Source organism: Acinonyx jubatus, chromosome D3 (genome assembly GCF_027475565.1).
Source record: "Acinonyx jubatus isolate Ajub_Pintada_27869175 chromosome D3, VMU_Ajub_asm_v1.0, whole genome shotgun sequence".
Taxonomy (NCBI): Eukaryota; Metazoa; Chordata; class Mammalia; order Carnivora; family Felidae; genus Acinonyx; species Acinonyx jubatus.
In genome coordinates this window covers 36,015,118-36,031,017 of record NC_069392.1, presented here as the reverse complement: position 1 = coordinate 36,031,017, position 15,900 = coordinate 36,015,118, and the positions used below count along the sequence as shown (strand labels likewise).

The window sequence follows — 15,900 nt, the reverse complement described above, 5'->3', positions numbered from 1 at the left end:
GCATCTGTTGTTTCCTGAATTGTTAATTTTAGCCACTCTGACCAGTGTGAGGTGGTATTTCAATGTGGTTTTGATTTGTATTTCCCTGATGATGAGTGGTGTTGAGCATCTTTTCATGTGTCTGTTGACCATCTGCTTTGGAAAAGTGTCCACTCACATCTTCTGCCTATTTCTTCACTGGATTATTTGTTTTTCGGGTGTTGAGTTTGGTAAGTCCTTTATAGATTTTAGATACTAACCCTTTATCTGATATGTCATTTGCAAATATCTTCTCCCATTATGTCAGTTGCCTTTTAGTTTTGCTGACTGTTTCCTTTGCAGTGCAGAAGCTTTTTATCTTGATGAGGTACCAATGGTATATTTTTGCTTTTAATTCCCTTGCCTTCAGAGATGTGTCAAGTAAGAAGTTGGTGCAGCCGAGGTCAAAGGGGTTGTTGCCTGTTTTCTCCTCTATGGTTTTAATGGTTTCCTGTCTCACATTCAGGCCTTTCATCCATTTTGAGTTTATTTTTGTGAATGGTGTAAGAAAGTGGTCCAGTTTCATTCTTCTGTATGTTGCTGTCCAGCTCTTCCAGCACCATCTGCTAAAGAGACTGTCTTTTTTTCCATTGGATATTCTTTCCTGCTTTGTCAAAGATTAGTTGGCCACACATTTGTGGGTCCAATTCTGGGTTCTCTTTTCTATCCCGTTGGTCTGCGTGTCTGTTTTTGTGCCAATACCATGCTGTCTTGATGATTACAGCTTTGTAGTAGAGGCTAAAGTCTGGGATTGTGATGCCTCCTGCTTTGGTCTTCTTCTTCAAAATTACTTTGGCTATTCGGGGTCTTTTGTGGTTCCATACAAATTTTAGGATTGTTTGTTCTAGCTCTGAGAAGAATATCAGTGCAATCTTGATTGGGATTGCATTGAATATGTAGATTGCTTTGGGTAGTATTGACATTTTAACAATATTTGTTCTTCTAATCCATGAGCATGGAATGTTTTTCCATTTCTTTGTGTGTTCTTCAACTTCTTTCATAAGCTTTCTATAGTTTTCAGCATGTAGATCTTTTACATCTTTGGTTAGGTTTATTCCTGGGTATTTTATGGTTCTTGGTGCAATTGTAAATGGGATCAATTTCTTGATTTCTCTGTTGCTTCATTTTTGGTGTATAGAAATGCAACAGGTTTCTGTACATTGATGTTGTATCCTGCAACTTTGCTGAATTCATGTATCAGTTCTAGCAGCTTTTTTTGTGAATTCTTTTGGGTTTTCCATGTAGAGTATCATGTCATCTGCGAAAAGTAAAAGTCTGACTTCTTCTTTGCTAATTTGGATACCTTTCATTTCCTTTTGTTGTCTGATTGCTGAGGCTAACTTCCAACACTATGTTAAACAACAGCGGTGAGAGTAGACTGGATCAGTCACTTCTCACCATTAAAGTCTCTACGAAATTTAAAAGAGAGGTCAACTTTTCATCCATGAAGCGACTTTACCACCAAAAACTGATCACATGCAGGGATATAGTCATCAGTGACTTGGCAAAGAGTGAAAAGAAAACAACAACAAAAAACTCAGCACTCTTCATTTCTTCCTTCAAAATTTCTTCAACTGATACAGTTAAGCCAGTGTTCCTCAAACTCTATTCCTCCACAGCACCAACGCCCCATGAGTTGGAAGCAGGTTCCACGAGAAAGAGTGCCATGGTGAAGTAAGTTGGGCTGTATTCTCTCAGCTCCTCCTGGACAGTCTCGATGCACAGAAGCAAGCATACTAAAAGCTTTGAGAAGAGAAGTCCTTGTCTCTCCTTAGTAGACATTGCCTTTCCCAAACTTATGTAGTCACAGGACGCATTTCTTTAATGAAATATCGTTGGATAGCTCTGGGGACACGAGCATGGAAAACAGCTAGCATATACAGCTACAAAGGATAATTGATAGCATGCAGTAAAGGAGTCAGCTATCCTTAGGCCTGCTGGCAAATCTGGCCCTTGGCTGGCATCTGCAAACATTCCCACCAATCCCTAACTGATAAGAGTGGCTCACTGCCTCGACCATTTGTGCAAACAATGTGGTTTATGTTGAACACCTGCTTTCCTTCTGAGAGTCTGGAATTTGGTATGTGCTTGGTAGAGGGTGCATATGGGACCAGCCCCCCGTTTGAACCTTGGATGCTGAACTTCTCATGGGCTTTCCTGGGTAGAAACATCCCATACATGGTGCCACATTTGCATTGCTGGGACAGTATATGCTGTGACCCCCATGGAGGAGAGAGAGCTTAGGAAAAGTTGCGTGGTTTCCTCCAGGCTCTGCTGTATCTTCTCCCCTATGTATCCAGCTGGGCATACTAAATACATCACCTAAGAAATCTTGGCCATGAGTCTGGAGAGTCCTAGAGTCCTAGTGAAACTCTGAATGGTCTTAGGGACCCCAACACAAGCATGATAAGCAACTGGATGGTGTGATAAATATTCTCACCTATGAGAATGCCATACTTCAGCAGTGGGGAACCTGGGTGGCTCAGCTGGTAAAGCATCTGACTCTTGATTTCAGCTCAGTTCACGATCTCATGGTTTGTGAGATTGAGTCCCGCATAGGGCTCCATGCTGGCAGTGAAGCCTGCTTGGAATTTTCTCTCTCCCTCTCCCTCTGCCCCTCCCTCTCAAAATAAGTAAATAAACATTAAAAAAAAAAAAAAGAATGCCATACTTCAGCATAAATGACCACTTTTCTAAGAGTCATAATGAAAAGTTTATACATAATTCATAAAATAATCTGTGAAATTTGAAATGGCATAAACATTCAGGGATTATCTGTGGAAAGTAAGAAAGAGAAGGCCAGAGAACACATTTTAAACTCTTAAATGTTTTTGGGTCGCCTGGGTGGCTCAGTCGGTTGAACGTCCGACTTTGGCTCAGGTCATGATCTCACAGTCTGTGAGTTCGGGTCCCGCATCGGGCTCTGTGCTGACAGCTCGGAGCCTGGAGCCTGCTTCGGATTCTGTGTCTCCCTCTCTCTCTGCTCCTCCCCCACTCATGCTCTCTCTCTCTCTGTCTCTCAGAGATGAATAAATGTTAAAAAAATAAATAAACTCTTAAATGTTTTTAAATAAAAGGTATCTTTAGTAGCATTGATTTTACTCACAAGTTTAAGAGATCGGCAATCTTATGGGTAACTTTACTGAAAACAGAAAAAGCGCTACAACAGCAGAAAAAGTATAGTGAGGGCCCAGCAGGTGAGAGGGCTGGGTGCCCTAAGGGAATAGGGGAGAGGGGCCACCCTGCCTTCTCCCCTTCTTCCCAAATGCTACTTAGAAAATGAGCTTCTCCCATTTGGACTACAAGCTACAAGCTCCTAGTGGGGAGGAGGGCTCTGTTCTCCTTTGTGTCCCCAACTCCCAGCACAATACCTATCCCCTGGGGACTCAATCCATTTGATGAAGGAACAAATGAATGACTTAACTGACTGTGGTAATAGTGGGAGAGACATCCCCACTAATGATTCCCAAGAATCTCCAGGGGATCTTCATCTTTAATAAGCTCCCCCATTGACTCTGATATGCAGCTGAGCGAAGATGCAATGAGAGGATACATCATGCATGGATGACAGGAACAATGGGGCCAATAAGGGAGCCCCAGGAGAGCTGGAATTGAATACATGAAGTTTATAGGGAGCTTAAGGGAGCTAAGGATGGTTGGGAAGCAGCGTTGAGCCTAGAATGGCTGCCTGAAGAATGATGGGTGCTGGTGAGATCTTTCCCCTCCCACACCATACATTTCAGGTGAAGGGAGAATGCACATGAGAGGTCAGGGTCAGGGAAACATGATTACAACCTAGCACGTCTCTGATCCGAACATTGAAATTCCACCCACCCATCTTTTATGGACTGGGTCTCAAGCGGTTCTTCCTTCTATTGGGTTGGAAGATCATAGGGTTTAGGTGTGTGGTCAGGTTTCATATGATCCTGGAGGTTTAATATTGGGCAAAGTACTTGTAGTCTCTGGGCCCATCTCCCCAGCTGGACCCTCCCCAACCTCACAAAGCAGTGGAGATGACTATGTGACAGGGTGAGAGAAGTGAAGCCTGCACCCTCCCCAGCCCAGAGCAGGTGCTCCAAGATGGCAGCACTCTTCGCCATTTCCTGGGACCTCACCCTCCTCTGATCTCTCCTCACAGCCATTTCGTTATGAGTTCTTGGCCCTAACCAATGTTCCAGTGATTATTTTACTAGTTGTCTCCAAATGCCATCTGACAATAAGTTCCTCCTTTTGTTTTCTACCTAACAAATCAACAATGTCAAGTATCATATTCAATGATTTTGACATAAGCTCAAAAAAAGACATATGTGAAGAAAGACGTAAGCTCAACTCTGCAGTGTGTTGCCAGTGGAAGTGTAATGGAATTGTTTTTAAATCTTTTAGAAAATAATTTAGAAACACAAGTCAGGAATCTTCAAAATGCAAATTCTTTGGCTACATGATTTCTCTTCTTAATACCTATCCTAATAAGAGATGATAATGTAAGGTGTAGGAAAAGATTTTTGTCTGAGATGTCCATCACATTATTTAAAATAGCAAAATATGTTAAAATAGATTAAATATTGCACTGTAGAGAATGGAGTCTTGATGGCATATGGTGTAACTACTAAGATATTTATCACAACCCGAGAGAGACACAGCTTGTGCTACATTACATCAAGGAATAATTGTGAACACACTAAGAAAAAAGCCTGAAAGGAAATACAGACTCCTAGTGAGCATGTCTAACAATTCTTTGATCTGTCACACCACATTGTGGTTTTTAATGAGAGTTTGAACAACTGGCTAAATCATTCTGACATAACGTCAATCTGTCTGAGAGCTTACAGCATGGTAACAGCCAAGCCACTGACCATATTTTCTTCCATGGGAATTCACTGCATTATACTTGATCTTCAGTAAATAGGGTATTATGAGGTTCTTTTGTTTGTGCTAGGTGGAAATGTTCCAGAGTCACTAAGAAAAACAAAACCTATGACACAAAGACAGATACTGGCATTGATTATACTCCCTCTATTGGGAGTAGCTGGCCACCCGTCTCTTCATTTTTTTTTTTTTGACAATAGTGCCCCTCTCTTATGACATTCCATCCCCAGTGAGAGCATCCTCTCCCTCCCCTGCTCCCACATGCCTCCTTAGCCCTCAGTATTCAAGCTCCTACCTCTAATTGATTGTGTCATGAATGGTATTTAGAAACTTACTTGAGTTCCAGTATGGCTTTCTGTTGCAACTGCACGAAATGCCTTTTCTGTATGACTTCTAGCAAAGATGTAATATTCTTTTGCATATTCTGAAGAGTAGAACTGGGTAGTTGGAAGTCTTCATCCAAGGTCTGATTTAGAGTTGCTGCTTTTTCAATAATCTCTATGGACAACAGTCATCAATCATTCAACAGGTCTCTCAAAGTGGACAGCACTAAAATGGAAAAACTTAGAACCTTCTTCAGTGAGGCCAGCTTTGTTCACCTAAATTGGGTTGAACCTCAGGCCAAGCCAGGCCAGCCCACATATCCCAATTTACTCCAGTTGCCCCTTATTAAAATACTCAAGAACTTGAGATTATTGGTTTATTTAATGTTGGTATTCCCCAGTGTCCATAAACTCATGAGGGCAAGGGCTGTGGCCACGTTTCCCTCACCATTTCCTGCACCTGGCACAAACATTTGCACATAAAGCTCTCAGTAAATATTTACTGTATGAAGGAACCAATACTCAACACTACTCTTTTTAATAAACAAATTATTTGTTCTAATAATTTCCTTACCTTTTGCCCTATAAAGTCTAATTTATATTGGATTTAATACTTTTTATATCCTTTAACTACAATCAAACAAGAAAAGCAAGAATATGTTTCTGGTAGCCAGAAAACTGAAAATAGCACTCCTAAAGCCAGATGAGACATCCCAGTTGAGCAGGACTAAATTATTCTAATACTGTGGGTATACATTGAAGCCCCAAATCCTATCAGCTCCTATTCTGGGCAGAGGGGTTGGTGTTGAGAGTTTAGCTCTCCTGCTCCATGGTATTGCTGCCTTGGCATCCATTTTGTTTGACCAAGCAGCCTGCAGTGACCTTGAACTGACAGTAGTCCCTCATGCAAGCCCATACCCCAGATAACAGCCCCAGCAAGGTCAACAAGCAAATGTCAGTTCTTGTTAGGACCTCCCCAGCAGCCCTTGTGACCAAGTCCCCCCTGCTTCCCAGAGACTTCTCCTTATGGGCCTCTTTGATAAGACCTCCATGGGCCTTACTAATGCCCCCCCCCCCCATTTTGGTTTGGATTGACCAACCTAGCCTTAGCCTGGGACCCCAAAGCACTCCACCAAAAACCTCAATAAAAGAATATGCCCCAGGGCCTGTCTGTCTCTCTCTCTCTGCCTGCACCCCAGCTTTACCCCCCTTGGGTGACCCCTCGAGGCATGGTGGGTACTTCCTCCTAGACCTGTGAGTAATAACCTTCTGCATCTCATGTTCTTTTGGGGTCTGTTGCGGGGGTTTGGCTCATCATCCGGGCCCTCTGTGTTCCACTTAATAAGTGTTAATTTGACAAACTCATAATAAATGGGGAGGCACCATACTCACCTGACACTTAGGAACTTACAAGGAATTACGAAGACAATAAAAAAGAAAGCATTCATTTTTCTAAAAGACAAAACTCTGAATGAAAGTCTATGATCTTTCGATTCAGTACTCAGGATCCCCAACTATGGAATATTCCAGGCCTTTGATTCTAGGCAGGCTAGTACAAGTCACACACATCTATTCATATGCTGAGTAAAGCGAATGGAGACCTTCCTACCAAATAAGCACAGGCGAGACACTGAGCACACTACCTTGGATAGTTCTCTGCAGCTTCTCAGTAAATGTCATGAGGTCTTGGCTCTTGTCAAGGATTCCTTCAGTCACCCTGGTTACATGTTGGCTACTCGTTAATACTCTAGTGAGCTGCCAGAAAGTCAAGGTCTCAGGTTAGTTTGACTTTGAATGACATGCAAGCTTTGCTGTTCCAGTTGTCTCTTTTAGGCAACAAAATATATCCCAGGGTATGGAGTAAAGCTATCCACGGCATCATGGGAGCCCAGGTTAACATTTCAGGGTTGGAAACTAAGTGGTTAGCGAAATAATTTACTACTCAGTCTGTGGGGAAAAGATGGATTTTTTTTTGTTTGAAAGAGCCTAATTGGCTATTAAACCACAAACTCCCAAGCGTGTCTATTGCAAAGACTCTATATTCACTTTAGGATGCAAGTATGTAGAGTTTCGAAAGTAAAATCTCACTAATTTGCACTGACCGTGAGAACTTGGTTCAGGAGTTAAGAACACAGTCAGGTGCAAACGGGGTGTTAGGCCATCAGCCTTGTCGGGCTGGAGACCTAGTACTTAACCATCTCCTGGCCTCATCGGTAACATGGAGTAATATTAACCCTTACCTCCTGCGGCCTTATGAGGATACAACGCCATGATGTCTGTGAGGCCGGCAGCCCGAGGGCAGAGACCCAGCTGCCCTCTGCAGGTATTTTTATGAGGAACGTTATAATTTGTAAAGGGAAAGGTTGTTTGTGATGTTCAGGAGTGTGAAGTAACTCAGACTGGTTCTGTAAGTGTTTTCTAGTCAAAATCCAAAGAGAATCTTCTTTAATGGGTAGAGAGAATTATTTTAATCAGCTTATCATTTCCTACCAAATGTTTGCTCACTGAGGTACTTAAAAGCCACATTTAAACCCTTAAACTCTTCCCAAATCATCCTTAATTCTAAATTAACAGGCCAACCTAATACTTTAGGGTACATGATTGTATGTGTGAATACTGACAGGGACTAGATACAAACAGGCACGAGATGATAGATACACTATCGTACACATATCTATATACATATGTCCACGTGCATATGCACACACACACACACACACACACACACGAAATCCAAAAGTGAAAATTATAAATTTGACAGTAGGCCTCCCCCACCATCTGCAAATGAGATTTTTTTGGGGGGGGGGGGTTCACTAAAAACCATTCATCTGGAATGGGCTGAACAAACACATCATTCCTGCTGACATCAAAACAGGCTCACTTGACATTCAAGCTGCACGAGTCAGAAGCACGCGGCCTGAAACCTGGGGGTTGCACAGACACCACACACCCACCCGCCCCTCGGTTCACCGGAAGGAATGACAAGGCCGATGGCACAGAGACTTGGCCAAGTCCTCACTCGGCAGACGTGACAGGAGAAATTAAGTCAGGAGTCTCTTCCCGCTAAAGCACAGAAACTGGCAGAGGGTTAAAACCAATTTGATGACAAGGTACCTGGAGCACAGCTCCCGGGAGAAAGAGCCTGCCCTGATTTAATAGAACCTTCCAGACCAGCCCGATGCAATTGCTTTCAAGGGCTGGGTGGGAAGCGGGGCTTCTGTGTGAAGCACTTACCTCCCTTAGCAGGTGGTCTGTTTGTTTTGCAACATCTTCAAGCTGATCTTCTACCAGGTCCTTACGTGTATTTTCTTTTAATAAAGCTTCCTAAAAAGGACAAAATAAACAAATTGCTGGTTCTTAGTCCAGAGGGTCTATAGTGAGTGGAAAAGAAATTTAAACATTGCTTTCTTTTTTTCTATTTTTTTTTTTTTTTTTTTGGAGAATATTTTCACCTTTCAAAAACATTTTTTTTTTCCATTTCAGGAGAAATAATGTGAAAAAACATCTCTGAGAGTTCCCTAACCTTTCTTTCTGGCCATTATGTCTATAGAGAGAAGACGAGCAGATGGGTGAAGCAGCCAGATTCACAAACACACGCCTAGGCTTTTATCTAAAAACACAGCATTCAGGAATGACAATCCTTTTCATTACCACATGACACAATAAATTGACTATCTCAAACTCTAACGTGTAGGTTTTAAGCAAAATTAAGAACTGCACTTTTTCCAATTAGAATTAAAAATGCTACTGGGGCGCCTGGGTGGCTCAGTCGGTTGAGCATCCGGCTTTGGCTCAGGTCATGATCTCACGGTCCGTGAGTTCGAGCCCCGCATCGGGCTCTGTGCTGACAGCTCAGAGCCTGGAGCCTGTTTTGGATTCTCCCTCTCTCTCTGACCCTCCCCCGTTCATGCTCTGTCTCTCTCTGTCTCAAAAATAAATGTTAGAAGAAAATTTAGAATTAAAAATGCTACAGTTAGCAAGCTGTCCACTAAGCCAATTTCTTAATTTCCCATTCCTTTTTTTGACCCAGATCCTGTCTGACTAATCATAAAACTATGATTTACTCCCAGAGATGTTTAGATACCTTCCGGGGAAGAGAAACTTTTGTGCCCCACAAACCCAGTTAAGAATAATACATTTACATCAGGCTCTATGCTGACGGCTCGGAGCCTGGAGCCTGCTTCGCATTCTGTGTCTCTGCCCCACCCCCACTCACACTCTGTCTCTCTCTCTCAAAAATAAAATAAAAAACATTAAAAAAATAAAAAAAAAAGAATAATACATTTACAGAAAACAGTTGATCATCAGCATATTCCAGCATTAAAGAAGATACGTCTAGGTTTATTTCCTGTATTTGTATCAGGACAGCTGCTTTCAAATATCCAAAGGTCTGTCATAAAGAGGAGCAAGGGGACTTGTCTTCTCCCAAAAGGCAGAAGGACCATGGGGGAGGAATTTTTATGGAGGCATTTATGGAACGAGTCAAACAATTTATTATTTATTTATTTTTAATTAAAAACATTTTTTTAACGTTTATTTTTGCGAGAGACACAGAGTATGAGCAGGAGAACGGCAGAGAGAGAGAGAGACACACAGAATCCGAAGCAGACTCCAGGCTCTGAGCTGTTAGCACAGAGCCTGACACGTGGGGCTCAAACTTTTGGACCGCGAGATCATGACCTGAGCCCAAGTAGGACACTTAACCGAGTGAGTCACCCAGGCGCCCCACAAGTCAAACAATTCACAGTGGTCCCACAGGGGAACAGGTTAGCGTGTGGATGATGAAGTCCCTGATCACACTGTAGGAAGCCTAGATGCCAGGAGCGAGACTCCCACACTGATGAGGCAGACAGACAGAAGGACAGAATACTGTCCCCACCATCTCTCCCATCTCTCAGTGACATAGGTTTTCTCCCCATCTCCGTATTCCCAGTACCTACCCGGAGATATTTCGTTGTATTTTCCAGGTTTGACAAAATTCCAGATGGGACAGGGATAACGCCAGTGAGGTTCACGGAAAGGATGGCGTCCCCAATATTATCTAAGTCATTTAGCAGCACACCCACACATTCATCATCACAAGCTAGAAGAAAAAGAAAGTTGAAGTTGATGCACAGCCGTCTGCACGTTTTCTCATGGATCTGCACGAGCCATTCTGCAGTAATGACATCCATGGGCAGAGGACATTCCCCCTTCCGCCTGTGTGATGGGAGGGAAGCAAGAAGTGCTGAACCCCTATTCTCAGGCGATGCCTTTAAGCCTCAAATCAGATCGGTGACTCCCCTGGGGTCACACAGAAAGGAACAACTGATGCCCAGCGTGGATCCCAGGCGGGGCGCATGCTTCCTTCTACTGCTCCAAACTTCAGAGTGCGTTTGCTTGTCTTTGACTTGGACCGATGGCAATGAATGCCAAATGTATTTCCTTTCGGAGTCCATCTGTCATTTCCTCAGATAGCTTGCAGACACGCCTACTTTATCCTTGCAGGTGCCATAACAGGGAAACATTGGAGAGAGAGAGAAAAATCTTTAAAGGTTTAGAGGAGGAAAATACCCACAAACACAATCGCTTTCCAGCAGAATGTGCTTCGGTTCACATTCCTCGCATCGGAGCCCTGTGGCGCCTGGCCTGCAGACACACTGCCCGGACCTGCGGTCACAGTCACCGTGGACAGAGCCACTGGGGCTGCAGTCACACCGCTGGCAAGTGCCACCCAGCGCTCGAGGGTTCCCGTGATAGCCTGAGGAGCACCTGCAGAGAAGTACAGACAGTAGTTTCAACAGCAGCAAGTTGGTATATTACACCAACTCTTGTTCAAGGATAGCGGTCATTTCTGCCAAATAAAATACAAAGAACGTGGGCCCATTTGCCTCATTCTACGTTTTACGTAGATGCTGTTTTGGAATAGTAATAAGGTCCCGTATCAGTCATGCCCATCCAAACTGATAACACCTCCCAAATCCCATTAGTAAATACGCCCTGTACGCATCAACGGAGCAGACGCACCTAGCGATTTCCGCATGGTAACCAGCCCCCCCGGGTACCTTTCGCAGTACTGTCCTTCGTAGCCCAGAATGCAGGCATCACAGCGGAAATCGTGATCACCTTCCAAGACACAAGTGGGACTAAAACTAGAAGAAAAAACGTAGCTTTTTGAATTCTTAGATCCACGGCTTCAAATCTGCCTATGGCACTTATTCATAAGTCTTAGGATACTCCATATTGCTCTGAAAGTTAAGTGATTACACCAGACAGACAACCTTTTTAGGGCTTAAAATCTGGGGGCAAAAAGAAGGGAAACAAACATGTGACCAACACTATCGCATGCATCTGTCACATCCAAAAGATATTCCTCGCACACCCAGCCAGTGACAATCGTGTGGGCGCAGAGGCCAAGAATTGACAGATTACAACGAATCTGTACGATCACACACATTACAGCAAATTAGTCACCCAACAAGAAAGCTTTCCAGGTGAAAAGGGTCTTGTTCTGAGGTTGAAGGGCATTATCACCTGGCTTATTAGATGGAAAGGGGACTGGAGAGAGCTGTGCAAGACCCTGAGCAAGCACTGGAAGATGCAGCCTGACAGGTGCCCGGTGACGGTAATTGACTGGAAAGGCAGCAAGGAGGAAAAGCAGGCCAAGGTCTGCACATGGGGGCGGGCGCCATCTGAAAATAAATGAACCCGAAGTAGGGAGCCATGTGATGGGCCATTAGAAGCAAAATGACAGAGCCATTCAAAATTTAATAATCCTCTCAGATCTTCTCAGGGATTTCAGCTTTTGGCTCCTTCCTTTCCACAACCCCTGCCTCCACATTTTCAATTATCCATGCCCCTTGCGCCATCTACAGGCTAAGATGGGTACTTGCAACCCACTGGAAAAAAACCTCTGGGGTAGCCTGTGTTTTTGACCTGTGGGAGTTTCCGGAATGAGTGACAGGGTTCAGGGTCAGCCCCATTTCAGTTCGGACTTGTTTTTCCTCCTTAAAGACTAAAGGAACAGACTCAATGGAAACAAGATATAAGCAAAGTAAAGCATGTCTGTGAGGGTCTCTCAGATGCAGAGCTCACAGAGATGTTCACACCCTGTCTCTTACTACTGTGCACCTTGGGGGTGGTTAGGACCTTTTTAGATTGAAGAAGTAAAATATTCAAAAGTACGCAAATGTGCAAACTAGAAGGAGCTAGTTTGGATATGGAAAGAGCTATCCATATGTATATGGATACACATGTAGATATGAATTTTTTCCAAAATAGCATATTATACATTCAGTTAGTTTTTTTTTAAATATTTTTTAATGTTTATTTGTTTTTGAGAGAGACAGAGAGACAGAGCATGAGCAGGGGAGGGGCAGAGAAAGAGGGAGACACAGAATCTGAAGCAGGCTCCAGGCTCTGAGCTGTCACCCCAGAGTCCCATATGGGGCTCAAACTCACAAACCGTGGGATCATGACCTGAGCCGAAGTCAGATACTTAACCGCCTGAGCCACCCAGGCGCCCCCAGTTACATAGTTTAATTGCTCGTTTTTCCAACTCAGTACCTACAGATATACCTTATTCTTTTCTCAGTGTTTGTACACTATTTCACTGTAGGTGTGCGCCACGATATATAAAAATCAGCTCCCTGTAAGTAGATATTTCAGTTTCCCCTGTGATTGCTTGTGAGTATAAGCAATGCCAAAATATATCCATCTTTGCACACATATGCAAATATTTCTACAGCTCTGATTACAGAAGTAGAATTAATGAGTTAAAATTTATATACATTTTTTTTTCAACGTTTATTTATTTTTGGGACAGAGAGAGACAGAGCATGAACGGGGGAGGGGCAGAGAGAGAGGGAGACACAGAATCGGAAACAGGCTCCAGGCTCTGAGCCGTCAGCCCAGAGCCTGACGCGGGGCTCGAACTCACGGACCGCGAGATCGTGACCTGGCTGAAGTCGGACGCTTCACCGATTGCGCCACCCAGGCGCCCCTTAACCCAAAAAGTTTAATAGTAATAACTATATGCATGGTAGTTTAGAAGGGAGGCTAACAGCACCTCTCATTTGTTACTCACCGTCAAGCCTCACTTACTTGGGGACAATAAAAGAAGATGCAAGCAACGATTAAAAAAGAAAACTTCATTTTAGCCTACCAAAAGTTGGTATTCAATCTATACATGTTCAATGCCTTGTCAAACATTCTAAGCAATGATGAAATGTTATTTATGAATTACAATTTCATACAAACCATAGAGGTCTCATAGATATTCCAATTTCCACGTAAAACCTCTGGTTCTTTTTTGTGTTCAGATAACTCCAATATGAGCATCACGAGTTCAGGCAGAAGCTAGCCTCAGTCTCATTACTAAGGAGCATTTCTGCATTTCATCATTTCACCAGCATATACAGATTCTAACCTCCCTTACATTAAACAGGAATGGAATTCTTCATATCGACATTCATAAAATTAATAACAATTCATCTCCAGGTACGCTGGATACAGACGTTGGAGGCTATAATTATTCTTCAGAAAATAAAACCTGTGGCACAAAAACAGACACTCAGATCAATGGAACAGAATAGAAAACCCAGAAATGGACCCACAAACATATGGCCAACTAATCTTTGACAAAGCAGGGAAGAATATCCAATGGAATGAAGACAGTTTCTTCAGTAAATGGTTCTGGGGAAACTGGACAGCGACATGCAGAAGAATGAATCTGGACCACTTTCTTCCACCATACACAAAAATAAACTCAAAATGGATAAGAGACCTAAATGTAAGACAAGAAGCCATGAAAATCCTCAAGGAGAAAGCAGGCAAAAACCTCTTTGATCTTGGCCACAGCAACTTCTTACTCAACACGTCTCCAGAAGCAAGGGAAACAAAGGCAAAAATGAACTATTGGGACCTCATCAAAATAAAAAGCTCTGCACATTGAAGGAAACAATCAGCAAAACCAAAAGGCAACCAACAGAATGGGAGAAGATATTTGCAAATGACATATCAGATAAAGGATTAGTATCCAAAATCTATAAAGAACTTATCAAACTCAACACCCAAAAAACAAATAATCCAGTGAAGAAATGAGCAAAAGACATGAATAGACACTTCTCCAAAGAAGACATCCAGATGGCCGACCGACATATGAAAAAATGCTCCACTTCACTCATCATCAGGGAAATACAAATCAAAACCACAATGAGATACCACCTCACCCTTGTCAGAATGGCTAACATTAACAACTCAAGCAACAACAGATGTTGGCGAAGATGCAGAGAAAGAGGATTACTTTTGCACTGCTGGTGGGAATGCAAGCTGGTGCAGCCACTCTGGAAAACAATATGGAGGTTCCTCAAAAAACTAAAATTAGAACTAGCCTATGACTCGGCAATTGCACTACTAGGCATTATCCACAGGATACAGGTGTGCTGTTTCAAAGGGACACGTGCACCCTCATGTTTATAGCAGCACTATCAACAATAGCCAAAGTATGGAAAGAGCCCAAATGTCCATTGATGGATGAATGGATAAAGAAGATGTGGTAAAACACACACACACACACACACACACACACACACACACACAATGGAGTATTACTCGGCAATCAAAAAGAATGAAATCTTGCCATTTGCAACTACGTGGATGGAACCACAGGGTATTATGCTAAGTGAAATTAGTCAGAGAAAGACAAACATCATGTCTTCACTCATATGAGGACTTTAAGACACAGAACAGATGAACATAAGGGAGGAGAAGCAGAAAAATATAAACACAGGGAGGGGGACAAAACAGAAGAGACTCTTAAATATGGAGAACAAACTGAGGGTTACTGGAGGGGTTGTGGGAGGGGATGGGCTAAATGGGGAAGGGGCATTAAGGAATCTACTCCTGAAATCATTGTTGTACTAGATGCTAGCTAACTTGGATGTAAGTTAAAAAAAAGTAAATTGAAAAATAAATAAATAAAATAAACAATAAAACCTGAAAGTATTTTCTTTCGTGGGTTCCATTTTAACACCCCGATACCAACACAGATACTTTGCTTTTGGAAAGATTCTCTTCAAATGCTGTAATAATGAACACTTTCTCTTAAAATCAGCCTTTCTCAACACACAGAGAGTATTAGTTAAAAGCCTGGAAACCAAGGCCGAGAATGGCAGCAGCCCCAGCTTCCGGGCACAGTGGCGCGGGCTTACCTGGCAGGGTGGCTGCGAGGACAGGCGCACACAGAGCAGTCGCTGGCTGAGCCAGTCACCTTCCCGAAGTACCCAGGAGCACACAAGTCACAGTGGTCACCAGTGGTGCTATGGCTGCAGTTCTGGAGCCCCGCGTTTCAAAAGGAGAGGAAAATCATGGGGTAATTGTTAGAAATCATCCTTACCGGGTAATACCTAAGTAAGCCACTGTCAGGTATTATTATTATTATTATTATTATTATTATTATTATTGAGAGGAAGAGCATTTTTCATATTTTTTTAATATTTATTTTTATTTATTTCAAGAGAGACAGACAGACAGTGGGGAAGAGGGGCGCAGAAAGAGAGGGAGAGAGCAGGCTCCACGATGTCAGCACAGAGCCCAACCCCACAAACCGTGAGATCTAATCTGAGTTGAAATCAAGAGCCAGATGCTTAACCGACTGAGCCACCCAGGTGCCCCTCTTCATAGGTTTTAAATCCTGGAAATACTGCCAGCTCTG

The 15,900-nt window shown here is 43.0% G+C and overlaps 1 protein-coding gene across 2 annotated transcripts in view; it reads right to left on the bottom strand.

The window, feature by feature from the left end:
• Positions 1 to 15,900, bottom strand: part of LAMA1 (laminin subunit alpha 1) — a 166,081-nt gene that overhangs the window by 40,464 nt on the left and 109,717 nt on the right. For both annotated transcript variants that reach the window (XM_053205731.1, XM_053205732.1), the window contains exons 30-36: positions 15,398 to 15,519; positions 11,252 to 11,338; positions 10,765 to 10,958; positions 10,148 to 10,290; positions 8,442 to 8,531; positions 6,851 to 6,962; positions 5,220 to 5,382 (exon numbers count right to left, since the gene is read on the bottom strand). In XM_053205731.1, coding sequence (XP_053061706.1) covers positions 5,220 to 5,382; positions 6,851 to 6,962; positions 8,442 to 8,531; positions 10,148 to 10,290; positions 10,765 to 10,958; positions 11,252 to 11,338; positions 15,398 to 15,519 — 911 coding nt within the window. The remainder of the gene's footprint in view (positions 1 to 5,219; positions 5,383 to 6,850; positions 6,963 to 8,441; positions 8,532 to 10,147; positions 10,291 to 10,764; positions 10,959 to 11,251; positions 11,339 to 15,397; positions 15,520 to 15,900) is intronic.